Source organism: Amphibalanus amphitrite, unplaced genomic scaffold (genome assembly GCF_019059575.1).
Source record: "Amphibalanus amphitrite isolate SeventyFive unplaced genomic scaffold, NRLGWU_Aamphi_draft 001714F_arrow, whole genome shotgun sequence".
Classification (NCBI taxonomy): domain Eukaryota; kingdom Metazoa; phylum Arthropoda; class Thecostraca; order Balanomorpha; family Balanidae; genus Amphibalanus; species Amphibalanus amphitrite.
Genome location: NW_024883207.1, coordinates 72,867 through 91,641, shown reverse-complemented (window position 1 = coordinate 91,641; position 18,775 = coordinate 72,867). Strand labels below are relative to the sequence as shown.

At 46.7% G+C, this 18,775-nt stretch overlaps 1 protein-coding gene across 1 annotated transcript; it reads right to left on the bottom strand.

Annotated features, from left to right (window-relative positions):
- Positions 1–3,547: 3,547 nt before the first annotated feature.
- Positions 3,548–13,827, bottom strand: LOC122374802. The gene is made up of 2 exons (XM_043353785.1): positions 12,916–13,827; positions 3,548–5,012 (listed from the first exon to the last, which is right to left on the bottom strand). The coding sequence occupies exons 1-2, from the start codon at positions 13,692–13,694 to the stop codon at positions 4,463–4,465; spliced, it is 1,329 nt and encodes a 442-aa protein (XP_043209720.1). The 5' UTR covers positions 13,695–13,827; the 3' UTR covers positions 3,548–4,462.
- Positions 13,828–18,775: the final 4,948 nt, after the last annotated feature.

Sequence of the window (18,775 nt, the reverse complement as noted above, 5' to 3'; positions counted from 1 at the left end):
TGTGCGACTGTGTTGTTATATTTGATCAGATTTGCATAAGAAACGTTCAAACACGTATTGACCGCATTTAAATGGTGGGTTGCACCGAAACTTTAAAGCTAAGCTCGCATAGCATCATCCATGTCTCTCCATTTCAAGGTGTCAATATTATTACCTCATGCTTCCCTTATCCGTTATTCCTTTTCGGCGTTATTGCCGTCTTCACGGAACTGAATGAGAAGACCAGGACAGCCCTCATTTGTTATTAATGTTATTAACCCGCGCCCAGATGGGGTCTGCCGAGCAACGCGGTCTGATAGGGGGGGCCATTTTGGCCCCCCCCCTCAGATCTCGAGAACCACGCAACATAGCGACAAGCGGTAAACGGTGTTGGATAGCCCCAGCGGGGAACTACCTTTTGACCCAATTTCATTGACCTCGGTCAAACCGATGACGTCACAGGTCAGGTCAAAGGTTGAATTTTCACCGTTTACAGGCATTTCAAGAAATGCGTTGTAAAATCGAGTAAAATGCATTTCATTGAAAATCATCGATGGAGAAATGTTCTTCAAACACATATTTTGCTATTTGAGGTCACTGATACCAGGTCAGGTCACAGAGGTCAGGTCACTGGGGGGTCACAATATGAAAGTGTCGTGTGATACATGTTTTATGGTTCATTTTACATGACAAATGCGATTATGTGGGTCAGACAGACTTTAGGGCCAGCTTAGGTCACGTTTTGGTCAAGGTCAGGTCAAGGTCAGGTCAAGGTCAGGTCAAATTAGGTCAAATTTCAAAGTTGATATTTTTGCATAAAATGGGTATCGATTCGATGCAGCTCGTCACGGGGAGTTCAATGGTGGTCTCCGTTTTGCGCTACGAGGTCTAGAATTGCTAAAAATTGAGTTCAAAAATTTGACGTCATCAATTTTTAACAGTTTTTTCGCTATAACTTGGCCAAAAAAAGAGGTATCGATCTAAAATTTGGTATGTATATCGAAGAGCGCAGGGACTATCACATATATTCCGTTTTTATCGAAATTCGAATTTTTTTTTTGGAAATTTTTTGAGTTTTTCTAAAAAAATCAATTTTTTTGATTTTTGGGGGTCAAAATCCCAAAATTTCGAAAATCCGAGATAGCAGTTTTGTAGCGCCGTCTTTTCTCTACACAACCACATAGAGAACTTTAAAATTGCTTGTTAACTGTAGAATTGGTGAGCGTTTCAAGATGTCATGTTTTTTGCTCATTTTTGCTCGAACATGACCTCAGTTTGACCTCAATAACTCCTGACCTGAGGTGACCTGTGACTTGAAATTTTGTGTGAAGGTGTCAAATTGATGCCCGGTAAGGTACCCAAAATTTGGCGGCGCTGCGCGCCGCCGTTTTCTCGCTATTTAAGAAAAACCACAGGGGGGGGCCAAAATGGCCCCCCCCATCAGGGCGCGGGTTAATGACAATGTCTTATGTGATGTTATGGTTTATTCATCATGCCAAGAAGTCACTGAGCTAATTTGTAACGAAATTTTTGAAAGTTCATGATAGTTTAGCCGTTAGCGTGGCATGAAGTAAGCTAGCCCCTCATCCTAGGCAAGCTAAGCACCATTGGGGAGGTCCAGCGCAGGGCGACATCTATCTAGTTCGACAGAGAGATTATTGCTGCTCCAGCAGACCATAGTAATGCGAGGGCAGACTGGTGGCGACATCTGCGAGTACGGAGAGACCAGAGAGTTTTTCACATACTCTGGTGAAATAAGAGAGATTTGTATAATGGACAAGTATACTTGGTGCACGATTTTAACGTTGTCGTTAGGCATCATCGCTTGATGTAATGAACTGTAGGAGCTTTTTTTAATTACCTTCCACTGTCGTATGCCGTTAGCTATTGATATATGATTTAGAGCTCAGGTGTGCCGGAGTCTGCTAGTCCTAATTATCCCGTTCTACTTGAGGTCTTTAGTGGGCCGGTCTTTGGTTTTTCATTGATTGGTGGAGTGTGCGATGGAACCCAGAGTCGGGTAAAAACAAAATCGAATGTGATTACTTACAGTCCATCTTTATTTTAAAGCTCGCCCCTCACTGTAAATGGCTCTTTGAACTTTTGAATTGAAGATCGCTTTTTGTGAGTTTCTTGAAAAAACTGGTCAGCGCACATTGCATTTCACAGGGGATCGACTTGCTAAAAGTTTTTCTTTTCAAGTGGCTCTTATTTCCTTCACTTGCATTTCGTGTGTTGCTATATTTTCAATGCTAGGTGATGCGTAAAATATTATGAATTCATGTATCAAGCGCACGGCGTTGAACACCTCGGAACACTACTTACTACTTAGTTAAACACTACGGAACAAATGATTTGAGCACCGATAAAGTACCGAGGTGCTATAAAAGCCGTGCGATTAATGGATGAGTTCATTGTAATAATTCTGAACAAGTCGAGTATCGGTGTGAGGTTGTAAATATGATTAAATGCGAGATGTGAATGGGGGGAAATGGGGGAAAAATACTAATGACTTTGATTAAGCTAATCACATGTAAAATGTGGTGTACGCCAGCCAGTTTTTTTTCTTCAAACAAAATCTATACGTTCACCTAACAAATATCGTGCTGTCTTTAGAGAGATGTGTTCAACTGTTCAGTGACGGTCGAACTTACGAAAAATGAACTAAAGTTAGCGTCAGCTTGCTGGAGTCAATCTCATATAATTACATACATCCTTAGCTCTCAGTGCACCCGGCACCGATTACAAAGTTGCCGACTGTGATGATAAGGCCGTCCAGCCTTCCTTTATAAATAAACACCGCAAAATGTCACCAGGCCATATCCGCGAGTGACAGGGTCTGATCGGGTGATTTCACAGCCTCTCAATGACCCATGACTGGTTTGAATAAAATATACAAGGGTTCGCTACCAGAGGTCATGCATAGTGAAGGAGTTCCTGTTCTATTTTTAGCAAGATCATAGACAGCTCGTGACGTACGAACTACGAACCCCTGCTGCGGGCTGCCCCTGAACTGATCTCGGTGAAGTCGTGGCTGAGGATGTTTGGTCCGCTATTTTTAGAAGGCAAGACTCACTCGGCGACATATCGGAATGCTGTTAGCGGCAAGAGAATTCATGAGATGTAAAACATACTGCAGGATACTGGTAAGGTCAGTGAGAGACAGGTCGTTTGCATGTTGCTGGGCACTAGAAAACCGGGAGGCGAAAAATCGAAGCGTTTCGCATATGGATTAACAGTGTCCTCGGGAGGTTGAGTTGAAGATATGAAGTGTCTTCGAACTTCACTAAAAGGATTGGTGGTGGCCTTTAGTGTGCTTGCCTAGAATTTAATGCACCATGTGTGCAGAGCCCAGCCCTCTGCCATTTTCAAAGCTCAGGTCACATTACAAGTTTGGTTCAAAATGGAAGCTGCTGTAGAGCCTTGGTTTTAACGAAACACCAGCAATACAATCTGTGTTTGGAGGGCTAAATTTTACGTCGCCGCCGTAATTTTATTTTAGATGCTCCGGCCAGAATGAAAAAATGCACCGAACACGATGCCGCAAACTTTAGCCACTGCTCAGCTATAGTCCGTTTTTCTTATCTTTAGACTTCACTCCAAGATGTTTCGCAAGATATGCACGAGACAAAGCATGGCTTAGAAAAAATCAAGCCCTTCGGAAACAGAAAATATTGCCTTGAAGCCTGGAGAGTGGCGCTCTTGGGTGCGGCAAGTGCAGATTTGTAGTCTCACAAATGTGTATTACATAAATAGGTAGGTACTTATACCTACCTGCTACAAAAATTAAGTTGGATAAAGTTTGGTATGCTAACCGAACTATCGATCCGATGAATTAAAGGGTACCTATAAAAGCGAATATCACTTGGAAATGAACTATTCTGCAAATGGACACAAGTCATCATCAGTGACTTTAGTTCAAGACCTATAGGGCTTGGTTCCAGCCGAAGTTTTTTGAAACCGCAGGTGCGTGCGACTGCGAGTGCGGACCCAATGCAAGGAAATTCTTGAAGGAGCTCGGCGTGTGGCTCGTAACAAGTTCTGGCGACTGTCGTGAAGCACTTGGTTTGTGGTTCGCTATCGCAGACATTCGAGTGAACGCGTTTTCGATAGTATTGACTGTGACGTTGTAATCCTCACGAAGTATCATGTGGACGGGTTAGACTGCGTGACGAGAGGCGGAGATGAATTATGCCTGTGGAGGTAGGCAACCCGCAGGACATGCGTGTTCAGCGGCGCAGGCTACCAACACGAGTTGGCTATATGAGCGTGTGTTTAGCGATGAATGCAGCATTGATCGAAATTAACAAATATACATACTATTTCAATGTGATGACATGTTTTGCTCGTATTACCCGCTAGTGTCTACAAATCTACCACCAGTAACTCGTAATACAAATTACAAAAGACAGGAAACACAGGAGTCGTACTCGTATATTGGGTATGTTTGGTTCACCGAAGCCATCGTAGGTCCCATGCGCCCTCAATCACTTTCACTGTCACTGTCGTCACTGCTCGAATCCTGAAGTGACACGATCACTGGCTCGATGTCCTCCATCATACCATCTGCTCGCCAGTACACCTCTTCCAGTTCTCGCACGTGGCGGCAGCAGTTTCGCCACAAGTCCGGTGGCGCGGCGTCTCGGCTATCCAGCAGCAGCCTTTCCACGTCATTCAGATGCCCAGTGTTGTTGAACTGGCGGACGTGCGTCTTCATGTTTGCCCAAACCATTTCAATCGGATTGAGGTCGCAATGATATGGGGGCAACCTCAGTACTTCATGACCGGCCTCCTGTGCCACCTTGTCCAACACATACTCGCGTGTCTGTTTCAGAGGGCGAACCAGCTCAAGAAGCTCGACCTTCCGCAAGTCCGGATCAGGATTGACATCATGTACCCGCAGCCATTCTTGGATCGCTTCCTTCCTCCAGCTAGCTGTAGGTGCCTTGTTAGCACATCTTGAATGATACGAGGCGTTATCCATAATGATCACGCTATTCGCTGGCAGGTTCGGCAGAAGTTGGAGTCGAAACCAGACTTGTGCCGGGACCAAAAATCAAGATCCAGGATCCTCAAGGTCCCACGGCAAATTCAATTTTTAGAATCCAAGGTTTCCAAGGTCCAACGGCAAATTCAATTTCTAGAATCCAAGGTTTCCAAGGTCCCACGGCAAATTCAATTTCTAGAATCAAGGTTTCCAAGGTCCCACGGCAAATTCAATTTCTAGAATCCAAGGTTTCCAAGGTCCCACGGCAAATTCAATTTCTAGAATCCAAGGTTTCCAAGGTCCCATAGCAAGTATACTTTGCAGGGTCCACAGTCCCCAAGGTCCCACGACAAGAATGCATTGCAGGATCCACAGTCCCCAAGGTCCCACGACAAGAATGCATTGCAGGATCCACAGTCCCTAGGGTCCCACGACAAGTGTGAATTTCAGGGTCCACAGTCCCCAAGGTCCCATGACAAGTACACACTTCAGAGTTCAGGGTCCACAGTCCTCAAGGTCTCACGGCAAGACTACATCTCAGGATCCAAAGTATTCAGGGTCCCACAACAAGAACTTAAACAAACTAACATTCTGAATAATCTGATGAGCAGACTTACTTCTAAATATTCTGCCAACGGATGCCCAGCAACATTGAAAGGGGCAGAACCTATGCAAACCTGTGGACTGTGGTGGTTTTATCGTTAACCAACATAGGTAGGGGGAGCTTCAACACAAGTTAAAAATGAATCATAATATCAATCTCTCCTTCTTTAACCTGACAAATTCATAAAAAATATAGGTAGGTAATAGGTAGGTACCTTGCAATTTGTATTGTCATGTCCCTTTCAATTCAATCTTACCTTATCAGCAGGAATGTAGGTAGGATAGCACCTTACAGTTATTGAAGACAGACATTCAAGTATTCTTTCAGGCAATATAAAAAACCAGAAATAAAACCTACAGGCTTCATAGAAATGGAAAAGTTGAATTGGATAGGTATATCACCTAACATAACCTATATGATATGCTTTCGATTTTCTGCACATTCAGTTACATAATACCTAAGATAAAAGTAAAATATGTTCTAAGTCTTGTTTGCGCGAGCGCTCACAGAAAAACTGATCCACTAAACCAATAGAATTAGAGTATCAGCGAGCGCAAACCTTACTTACTGTTCATTCACATTAGATTGAAGGCTCTGAACAAAATTCCATCTGACAATTTTTTCGTCAGCCGGTTATTCGTCGGCATATTTTCGTCTGACTTTTTCGTCTTGCATTTTTTCGTCTGTTCGAATTAATTTGGTGCATTTTTCGTCTGAGTATTTTTCTGTCCGGCATTTTTTCGTCTGGACCAGGGGGGTACGCTCCGGCTGTTAAGCATTACGAAAAATGGTAACAGACGTTTGTGGAGGATTGTCGACGAACTCTTGTTCCGCGAGCAGTACTTACACGCTAGCGGAAAATTCACCAATCAGCGCTCGGCAGTACTCGACGCTGATTGGTCCGACGCTCGTGACGAAATTGCGGGGGACCGCAGTTATTCTCTATGGACCCGAATAGGCTTTTGGATTTCGGAGGGGGTTCTTTAAAATTATATGCTGTTTGGAGCTGTTTTCGAGTTGAAATATATTTCTTATGACTGTTAGCTATATAATGACACCATAAAATCATGATTTTAATGAATATTACCGATGTAATATCGGCCGAAAAGACATGCTGTCATGGCACGGACTGCCCTGCGGCTGATGTGGGGCCCCTAGTGCCAGCGTATGGTAATAATGGGTTGACGAAGGGTTATTGAAGAAACTTAGAGCCCCATCAGCATTCAGTATAGGGTCATTAGACGCCGGGAATGTCCATCAGGCGTCTGAGTAGGCCTGTCATAGGGGCATACATGACACATCATGGCCCATGGGTCCAGGGGCGTCGCCGACGGGGGGGGGGGGTCGGGGGGGGGGGGGTCGCGACCCCCCCACTCGTCAGAACCGGGGGGTTCGACCCCCCCACTTTTGGCGAAGCTGAGTATGCTTTTTTTAGCTATCATGTCAGGGAAGTTGGCGTCAGCAACATCAACAAATACAACGTCAGATTCAGAATCGCTTCAAGAGTTCCCTAGTCCCTATTGCTTATAGGTCAATAAGCTGTGGGCTAGAACATCAGCATGACAATATGATTTTAGTCCCTTTTTATCCCTCAAATGAGCGAGCGCGTCAAAACTGACCCAAGCGTTCGTCTGATTGTCAAAATAATGGTTGCAGTCGATTCGTCGGATGACGTATCAGTAACTACGAAGGTATATAGGGCCTTGCTACGAGGTACCTGGCTAGCCTCAGCCCTGCTACCCTCGGACCTGCCTGCGTAGGGGAAATGGGGTCAGATGGTGGATCGCTCTGGGGCTTTCCTAATAAGACGCGCAAAAAGGAGTATATTGCAACGAAACTTCCAGTGACCTCGAGTTAATGAATTTTACACCTATTCTAAAAAAATGGCCCTGATTCGAATATGGATGACCTTGGTAAACTTTTTTGAGTTTTATTTGCTTCTACTTACAAGTGTGGTTTTTGGGGCTGATTTCGAGTTTAGCGCCCGTTTGAACCGTTTGAAGTAGTTTTGATAAATGATGGTTATGTAACATGTTACGAAGCTATCGTTGGTGGTTGTCAGTCACCCACTCTATATGGCAGGCAGGAAGCCTGCTGGTCGACCTGACCTGACCCGACCCGATCTACCCAAAATGCATGGAGTCATCATCTTTGTTCAAGACTAACATCGAACTCGTACTCGGGACCCCGATAACAGCCGGTTCACTAAGTTCTAGCAGGCGGCCAGATTTTTCCTACTTTTGGGCGTTGACCTAAGATGACCCGGCCAAGACCTTGAAATTGGGCATCATCGGCTTTCTCTCATCACGGGCAGCATTTTCGCTCTTCCGCGAAACTCTACCTCGATCAGGCAGTGGCGCGGGAACCGGGGGGGCTAGGGGGGGGGGCTGAGCCCCTCCAGCTTTTCGGCTGGGGGGGCTCGTAATGTATTTGAGCCCCCCCCCCAGCTGGAGGAATCGAAATCGGAAATTTACCAACACAATTTCATAGATTCATACATAAGCGCGGGAACCGGGGGAGAGGGCAGTGGGGGAAGCTTGCCATCACAACTCTGGGGCCGTGGGGGCGGTGCCTCACAACTTTTCATGAGGCCAGGAACCGTTGGGGCAGCTTGTCCTCCCCAAATTAGGGGTTGTGAGTCACAAAGGAAGAAAGCATGTGAGTGAAAAATCTACGTATTTTACTGACTCGGCAACTCATTTGGCAGCTTAAAACCTTTATTCCAGGCTGCCAAAACGGTAGTTTCTTCACTCAGCTGAGACGGAATACCTACCTCACTTTTTTTTTGCAAATATTTTCTTCTTCTTTTTTTTCGTTGAAAAGGCCAAGGTCTGAAAAATAAGTGGCCTAAAACCGATGAGAAAACTAGATTTGGGGGTACCCTAGGTTGATCTCTATGATGGTTCAGCCCCCCCAGTCTGGAAGAAGTTCCCGCGCCACTGCGATCAGGGGCCGAAAGCATGCCTTATGCGTTACGTTGGTAAACGTTTTACCTTATGCGACCCGCAAAATACGAATAAGAGCTACAGCAACACAGAAAGCGTATTAGCTTTTTAAAGCTCTTTCGCCAACTTCGCCTCAGATATGACTTCGGGTCTATGGCTTGTGTAATAGAGTCCAAACAGCTAAACGGACGGATTTTGCCGAAACATTTGTTCTGTAACAACCTATGATTCAGTGAATGTGTATGATATTCATGTTATCACCATCGTTTTTGTTTCGTCGAAACACGTCGCATGGCTTACAATTTGAACTTAAAAACTTGAATAGAAAACTTGACATCAGGTAAAGGTCATGACCTGACCGGAAAAGAACCTGCTGCATATGGATCGATCTGTGTTACTGAGCTGAACACACTCCAGGTGCTGTCATCGCTCTACAACGTCTCCATCAAGAGTTATCGAAAATGTGTTAGAGGCCTTTGATGACCTAATGACTGACCATTTCAGTCACCACTGGTCATTAGCTGCACCTTATCTCTAAAATGAACAAGGTGCCATGGCTACAAAAGTATCTAGCGTTTTTAGCATATTCTTTCAAAGCAGAGGGCATCGTGCTTTTTCCCATATCTTATCATGATTGGTGAGTTCACACACCTATTTGACCTGACTTCGCTTCTCAGATGTAAAATCCCAGATTCATGAACTGTTGGCACTTATAATCCCATTCATTACACCAAATTTCAGACTTATAGGAGTCCGGAGATAATCTATAGGAATGACAAGATTGCAGTGTTAAGAGGCATTAAAACTGAGCTTGACATGACATTGTGACCTGACCTCAGGTGACCTCTGCTTGATTTTTATGCACGATGCAAAATTGATGTACAATAAGATATACCGCTGCTTTCGCGGCGCTACGCGCCGAGGTTTTTCTCCAGGCACACGAAAAAAACCGGGAGTGTGGCTAAAAACACCCCTACCCATCAAGACGAAGACCGGAAACCCGACCCCCCCCCACTCAAAAATCCGTGGCGACGCCCCTGTGTAGATCCATTAGGGGCCGTTGAAGGGCCATCATTGTTCAGCGTGGGCTCGCAATTACCTCTGATGGGCATATGCCGTGCCCCAATGGACTATAACGCTGGCCCCTGATGAACCATCACCAGCCCCTGATAAGTCTACAAAGCCCCCTGCTGGGTCCAAATTGGTCACTGATATGCCCGAATGGGCCACTGAGAAACCCGTACAACATCCCCTGACTGCACCTGCTGGACCAGTGCCGTCCCCTCATGGGCCCATCGCAGCTCTTGAATGACCTTTTCAAGTCCCCTGAAGTGCCTTTATTGGCCTAAATGGCCCCTGATTGACTTATGTGGTCCCTATTGGTCCTATATGGTCCCCATATGAGCCCTCAACGTCCCTAGACAGCCTTACATTATATGCCACTGGGCCCTGTTGGGTCAGCACCGGCCCCTGATAGACTTGCACTGGACCCACCGGGCCTATACCGACCCATGAAGGGCCTATGTCGAGCCCTCATGGACCTCCGATGACCACACGCCGGCATGTGTGGCCCCATCAGCAGTGGTCCGTCTATCCCATGTACTTACGGTCTTTTTGGCCGATGTGACACCGGTAGCATATAGAAATGTTATGATTAAATGTCGTTATTACACAGTCAAAAGTCACAGAAAGAATATCCAAGCTCAAAAATGGCCTCAAAACCAACAAAAACTGGTATAAATCACCTTCAAAAGCCGTAAGTCTATTAAGCGCCATAGGGGAATAGCTACAGTCCCCCGCAATTTCGTCACGAGCATCGGGCCAATCAGCGTCGAGTATTGCCGAACGCCGATTGGTCGATTTCCGCTAGCCTGTAAATGCTGCTCGCGGATATAGTTTTGAACAAGTGAGGGTCGCGGCTACTAATTATCGCTTGTCACCACTTTTTCGTCGGGAACGTTCTACCTGGTTTATATCAGCGATGCCATTCCTTGGGATTTGTCCCAAGATCTTGGGATTTGGACATCAACATTGGGATCTTGTGATTTGCACTGTATATCTTGGGATCTGGCAGAAGCTGATTTCAATTTGTCTTCTCATGCTTTCTCGATTGCTTTTTCCTCAGACGATAAGAAATTTGAGATGGATTTGCCTCGCGGACGGTTAAGAGCATTCAATGAAGTAAGCTATATTCGGACGGAGCTTGCGGTGTTTCTAGCAGGCATCATCTTCCCGAGATCGCAGGATTAGTTTTGTATCATTACTTATTATGAGTATATGTAGTAGCAGCTCTCAGTTGGCGACTGGCGCCCATGTGTTCATTTTCCAACTACCGATCAACGGGTATGGGTGGTTTGGCGACATGATGTTGGGTGGCTATGAAAATAATTAAAGCGTATCCTTGCGAGTTGCGACTCTCACAACACTGCTGACGACTTGTCACTGTACAGTCCAGGGGACGAGTTAGGTGCTCGCTTAGACCCCTTCGCCATCGTGGGCTTGAAAATTCATGGGCCCCAGCATTTACACGCATGCAGTTTCACAGCATAGGTGTCACGATTTCGGGATTCATGTAAGCTTTTGAGAACAGAGCTCTGTTCGGTCCCTGTTTTTATCAGTGTGCTCTCGCGAGCACACTGATAAAAACAGGGACGATAAAAACTGATAAAAACGGTTTTCCCAAGGCCCTAAATGGGTTTTCCCATATAAGGAAGTTATTGCTTGCGCTTCTTGGCCTCTCATTGGTCTAACGAATAGACCACTTGAATTCGACCAATGAGGAGCCACGAAGTAGCAGCATGCTCGCAGCCTGCTGACAAAAAAAAAAAAAAAAAATGCGACCGAACAGCGCCCTTGTTTTGGAGCCCATATTTCAAAACTGTCAGTGCAGTGGTGGAAAACACTTTAAAACAGCCTGACCCCACCTGACCCTAGCATTTCCAAAGTCCAAATGAGTCATACAAAATTCGAAATAAAAAATCCTAAATGCCACAGACTTCGTTATCGTTTCCTAGAAATTCTAACAGATTCCGACTTTGTGTTTTGGGTCCTTGACCCTGCCAACCGATCAGCTGTAGGAGTTCGATCGATCCCCCTTCCCCGACCTCTACATTAGCTGCTGTAAAGACGCCAATGAGATAATAGATATTAGGTATGTGATAAGCGGTCTTGGGATTCGAGACGAGAATCTTGGGAAATTCTGGTCGAGATCTTGGGATGGAGCAAAAATGTGGATGGCATCACTGTTTATATAGCCTTGGTCTGGACGAGGCGGAAAATGTCCTTATGAAAATAATGCGCGGACTTAAAAATGCACAGACGAATAAATGCATAGACGAAAGTCTGCGGACGAAAAGCTGCAGACGAAAAATTGTCCGACGAAAACCTGCTAAACGAAAAAGTTGAACTGTCATGGAATCATTGTTTATAAATATCATATAAGCAATGATATTGCTCATTGCTCAATGGTGATTTGATGAATTGCAAAACAAATAAGTTTGACACTTACTTGGTCACTGGTCAGTGGGTAGCTTCCAAGTAGCTTCAAGCCCGGCATATCACAACCCAGAAAATATGTGAGGTGAGATTAGAAAAGAACTTTCCAAACCACCACTGTCCACTGTTTGACAGTTTCATAATCCATAACATTGATAATGTAAAAAGCTACCAGGTCTCTTGTTCCAGTTCTGCCTCACAGCCATGGCAACGATTTTGCTCTAAATGTCTACACAGTCTGGTTCATTTTCTCTTCGTGTAGCTATCTAGCCCCTTGCAGCTGGTCGCTCAACCATAGATATTTATTGAAGTGCTTACAGACAAAACCTAGTGCAGGGTCCTTAGTGGCCCATGTGCAACATAAACCTCATGGTCCAGCTTCCAGGATTCTTGAGGTCCCTCAACAAAATGATGGTGTAGGTCCAGACCGTTCTCCTAAGATCCCATGACAAATAATAAAACTGGTACTGAAGGTCTGCATTCTGCAGGGTCTTTCAGCATACCAAAATTTTGAGGTCCTAACCCCTGGGTTTCCATGGTTTTACGGCATATGAAATGTTGAGGTCCTGGGTTTCTAAGGTCTCATGTCACATGAAATGTTGATGTCCTGGGATTCCAAGGTCTCACGGCATATGCAAATATTGAGGTCCTGGGATTCCAAGGTCTCGCGACATATGCAAATGTTGAGGTCCTGAGATTCCAAGGTCTCGCGGCATATGGATGTTTTAAGGTCCTGGGATTCCAAGGTCTCGCGGCATATGGATGTTTTAAGGTCCTGGGTTTCCAAGGTCTCGCGACAAAAATGACAATGCAAGGTCCAGGATCCATCAAGGTCCCAGACCTTGGACTCTGCGAACCCTGGATCTCGGATCTTTTTGGGACCTTGGCACAAGTCTGGTCGAAACCAGTCCTCGAAACAGCTCGCGTTCATAGACGTGTGATAGTCGGCAGACTTGCCGTCCGTCCTCATACACATGAATGCTCCTGGGGTGAAGCCGCTGTCCGAGCCAGCATCGACTATGATTAGGCGCTTGCCCTTCCCTGTCACTGGCTTATGGCCGGCCACGTCGTCACTGTCCAACCACGCGACCGTTCGCATATCAAACTGGTTATACCAGGTCTCGTCCAAGTACACTATAGTGCGCTCTGGGTCGGAGCTTCTAATCTTCCGAATGCGTCTCAGGAACGCGTTCCGGGCTGCCACCACCTGAGGTTTTTCAACCAGCAGCTTTCGGTTGTTCACTTGTCGGAACTTGAATCCTATTTGGAACAGCTGCTTTCGTATGGTTGAGCGCGAGATAGTCTGCTCGAACTTGTCCTGAACTGCCGCTCTAATGGTGTCCAAAGTGACCTTTTTCCCTTCCAGGTACATGGCATGCACCATTCTTCTGAACGCGCACTGGTCAAACTCGTCGAAGTACTCGCGTGGCCCCCTGTTAGGGCGCTGGCGGGCTGGAGACTGGCATCCATGTGTCTCTATTCCACTCTTGAATGCATTAACAGAGGCAATCGACACTCCAGTAGCAGAGCTGGTCTCCTTCGCTACGTTAATGCTAGCCGCTGCACTCTCATCACCTTGCTTGAGGTATTCATCTTTCTTTCGAATAAAATATTGGTAAACATTATAAACCACTTGTCTCGCTTGTGCACCGATCGGTTTTCCTTGCCGAAGTTTTGAGAGCATTGCATATTATTGTATACGAATGGATATAAATTTCAAAAGATATATAAAAGTCTCAGATTTCCTTGATACACAGCAGACATATGGTGTGTTCGCTTTTAGAGCCAGTGGCAATGAGCGTGACGCTTGATTTTTATTATCAAACTAGATGGCATGTTTTGCGCTATAACTTTATGTTTTGATTAAATTGGTTTTACGGATGCATTATGCTGGGTTAAAAATCGTTTTATTGGTATTATTTGGGTCCTTACCCATACCCTACCCTGCCCATACCCTACCCTGCCCATACCCTACCCTGCCCATACCCAACTTCTATCCTATCCTACCCATCACCTAACCATACTCTGCCCTGCCCATACCCTGCCCTGCCCATACTCTAACACTGTAATTACCCTACCCTGCCCATACCCTACCCGGCCCATACCCAACTTCTACCCTATCCTACCAGTCACCTAACCATACCCTACCCTGCCCATACCTACTCTGCCCATACGGCATACACTATTTAGTACTCATACCCTAGATGGCCAGCTTTCGGTATATTGATCTGAGAGTAAGAATGCTTTGTTGCTGAGTCGATCCCTCCCCTGATCACGATTTCGGTTTTAAGCGCAGTCACGTGACCAGGTCGGGTCACGTGACTTTTCACTGCGCCGAAACACAACATGGTGCGCTTAAAAAGTACTGAATCTACAAAGGCTTTTAAGGTGCTTAGAACCGTTTTTGCCATTCACCGCTTTGACACAACCTCTATAAATATTCTAAATCTCATGTCCAACAAGAAACAACTCAAAAGATCGAATATTTTTGTCTGGAAACGATTTGGCATTCAGCCATTATACATGACGTGAGCGCACTCTAAATTCAACGATTGCGCCGGCAGACGACACCTTTTGACCGCTTTAGGCGCACTTCTTCAAGGGCGCGCTTTGTCTGGACTTAAGTTTTGGTTTTCAGCCTGCTCGCCAGATGTCAGCTTTGTCAACAGCCTCAGATTGGTGCAGTGGCGGTCGCAGTGGGGGGGGGGGGGCATCAGGGCCATGCCCTCCCAAAGGCAAATCAGGGGGCCATCATATCATTTGCCCCCCCCCCCAAACAACCGATGGGCCCCCATGGGCGTATGGGGCCCTGGCCCGTATTCGATTGTCACGAGGCTCGAGAAACCCACGCCAGCTACATATTAGCAGATCCCATACCGGTCTTTGAGGTTCCTACTCTGACCTCTGAGGGCCCTTCAGTGGCGGTCAAGCGCCCACATTGACCTCTGAGGACCCACGGTGACCTCTGAGGGCCCTCCACTGGCCTTTGAGGGCCCTTAAACCGGTCTCAGGGGCCCAACCGGCGGCTGAGGGCCTTACACAGGCTCTGGTGGCCTCATTTATGTCTCAAGACTAGCCTTTAATTGCCTCTGAGGGCCCCGCACTGGATTCTGAAGACCCGATGTCGGCCACTAAGAGCCCGGATCGACCTCTGAGGGCTCCTCTTGGTCTTTGAGGGCCCTCCGCTGGTCTCTGGGGTCCAACGCCGGCCTATGCCGGTCTTTTAGGGCCCCACACTGACCTCTAAGGGCCCATGCTAGCCTGTAAGGACCCACATTAGCCTCTGAGGCCCCCGCACTGGATTCTGAAGACCCAATACCAGCCTCCAAGGGCCCGCATCGGCCTCTGAGGACCCATCTTGGCCTTTAAGGGCCCTCCGCTGGCCTCTGGGGTCCAACGCCAGCCCATGCCGGTCTTTTAGGGCCCCACACTGACCTCTGAGGGTCCTATGCTGGCTTGTAAGGACACATATTAGCCTCTATGGGCCCTGCACTGGATTATGAAGACCCGATGCCGGCCTCTAAGGGCCCGCATCACCTTTGAGGGCCCATCTTTGGCCTTTGAGGCTGCCTCTGGGGTCCAACGCCGAGCCATGCCGGTCTTTTAGGGCCCCACGCTAACCTCTGAGGGCCCCATGCTGGCCTGTAAGGACCCACCTTAGCATCTGAGTGCCCAAGTCGGTTCTCTGATGGTCTCAAACTGCCCTTTGCAGGCCCTGTACTGGTGTCTGATGGCCCTAAACCGGCCTCTAAGGGCCCAAACCGGCCTCTAAAGGCTCCACACCGGCCTCTGATGGTCCCATTTCTGTCTCTGGGACCCAAACTGACCCTTATGTGCCTTTGAGGGCCCCGTACTGGCTTCTGAAGGATCGATGCCGGCTTCTGAGGACCCATACCGGTCTTTAAGGGCCTCACACCGACATCTGAGGCCCCACACTAGCCTCTGAGGTGCCCAAAACTGGCCTCTATATGCCCCCAACTGGCCTATGAGGTCTCTACACCAGCAACTGATGGCCCTATTATGTTCTATGGGGGCCCAAGACTTTCCTTTGGGCGTCACGCACTTGCCTCTGAGGGCCCACATCAGCCTCTGGGGCCTTTGAGGCCCTTCGCTGACCCTTGGGTCCAAATCCGGCCTCTGGGGGTCTGACACTGTACTCTAAGGGCCACATTGCAGCCTCTATGCGATAGGTATCGCCGAAGCGTTATCCATGGGCCTATAAGTGTAGGAGCCATGGGTGCAGTGGGTGCAGTTGCACCAACAATAATTCTCCAGTGGGTGCAGACAATGTATTCTGCACCCACGATAATCTGGAATAAAAACCCCTTTTCTCATCAACACTACTTTCGATGCAGCACGACAAATTAAGGATATTTTGCCCACTACTATCCATCTTTCGATGCATTTGCTACTGTGATGGTCTTCATAACTTACATTTGTGCTCAAGTAAAAAATAAGAAACGGAACTCATGTGATTGAACACATACCGATGACCCACTGTCAAAAGTTTTAGCACGATATCTTCGAAAATGGCTAAGTTAGCCGGTTTTACTTTTTGCGGTAGCCGGTAGTCAATTCACAGTTGCGTGAATTATTGACATTACACCTATGCTTCAAAATGAACTTACCTTTTCGACATGGTACACCCTCAAAGCTGGCAATGAGCCTCCGCTCGGATGCCGCTCCCTACCCCCCCCCCCTTCACCGCCCATGGCTAGATTTCTGCCCCCATGCACTACGCCCGTGGGCCCCTTTAAGCTAGCACCGGGTCCCCCAGGTCAGTGCAGGGGCCCCTTTTCCAAGTTGCCCCCCCCCCCCCAAACGCCAAGTCTGCGACCGCCCCTGGCATTATGTCCAGTGCGCCCAAATCCGCAAGCCAGTTGTCAAAAAATAGCGCAATGCGCCTGGAATTGACATGCTGGTGTTGCCAAATTGAAGTTTTCCCTTCATCGGGAATTGATTTGAAGCGCATTATGTCCAGTGCGCCCAGATCCGCCAGCCAGTCGTCAAAAAATAGCGCAATGCGCCTGCAATTGACATGCTGGTGTTCTGCCCTGGCGCAAAAATTGAATATTGCGCTCGTCGTTGACTTGTGAAATATTTAAAATCAAAGATATTGGCGATAATATCGAACGGCCAAAGATAAAAATACCATAATCGTGATCCTTGCACTGCAATTAACAAGTTCCAACACTTCGATTTTTGTTTGGATCAGTTTTTAAGAAATTGAAAAGTCATGATTTCGTGATGAATGCCTAGGTACTTACTATAGATCTCACTTGACCGTGAAGGCCAAGTCGTTCCTCGAAATTTATTTTTGCAAATAATGGATTTTACATAATACCAATTGGTTATAAACGCACATCACATTAAAGAGCGCAAAAAACTGTACATTTCTGTTTTTAGCATTCCTTTATACGTTCATTTTTAAAGAAATACAAGTCAAATGAAATTTTTCACGACCACTAAGCACTGATTCGAAAGGGTCGGATCTTGGCGCAAAATTACATCCAAAAGTCGAGTTGTGGAGCAATTCAGCAGTCATTTACAAAACAGCGCATTTTGCAGAAAGCTTACTTAATTGTCGAATCAGAGTCATACATAATGAAACGGCCTACCTCATTTACCCGTTTTATGCCATTTTCACGTATACTTTGGCATTGGTTTTCGATAAAATCACGTTTTTATCAAATGTCCAGAAACAGCGCAATCTCCATGTGCAATTTCGCCCCGACAGTCGATTCATAGCGCTGTCGGATTTGAGCGCATCGTGTTGCATGGGGGCGCAAAAATGTCGGATTTGAGAGTAATCGTGTTCCCTAACGGTACGCCAGCTCGTTAAAATGTAACATTCGCATCCCTCTCGGCGGTTGCCGGCTGGCCGAATGCTACCTAGGAACGAATTCGGGCGAAAAACCTAGTAGCCGACCAGCCGCGAACCATCCGCCTCCGGATTATGAAACTGACATCTCACCCACTCGGCCGCGCTGTCAGCGGAAGATCGGCGAGTATTAGACGAATATAAAGCACACGGTAACATTACCGCGCCGCTGGCCGCGTTCAAGCCCGGCCGCCGCTCAACCGGTAAAAATGCGTCGAAAACGGTATAATCATTGCTCTGTTTCTTAGAGCCCTTGATGACTTTTTGAAAATATTTTGGGTGGATATTGATCAGAAAAGAGTGTTCTTTCGATCTGGGGTAGATTTATAGCCATAAGTCAACGTTATCAATACATTATGACGGTGCAAAGGTGAGCATGAACGTAACACGTCAAACCCTCAATTTGTAAGCGTTTAATTATGAAGATGTGCGAGTGAATGGGCAAAAATATATATTTTCTGAACAGTTCAGATCCTCTTGTAGTCCGCGAAATGCATCCCGTGTCATTCCAATGCATCGTTTTCAAATGCCAACGTTTTTCCTGAAATGTGTAAAAAATGCCCGTTTTCTCGAGATTAGAGGCTATTTCTTTGCACGTGGTACATACCTAAGAAAAAAACTTATTGCATACGATAGACCCATCTCTTCTGTATCCATCAGTGAAAACCGCATGTGGCTGCGACTTACGGTTGCCGAGATATAAGCTCGGGAAAGGAGCGCTGCAGGCCCGATTTTCGCCCGTTGGCGGTATTCGCCGGCCACGTGTTAAGCCTATGGGAGCACCCTTTTGCACGTGCCGACGGCGCACCCCTGGGCCGATCACCCCCAAATTTTAATACAAAGGCCGCCCACGCCCACAGATTCGGCATGCCAAATTTCAAGTC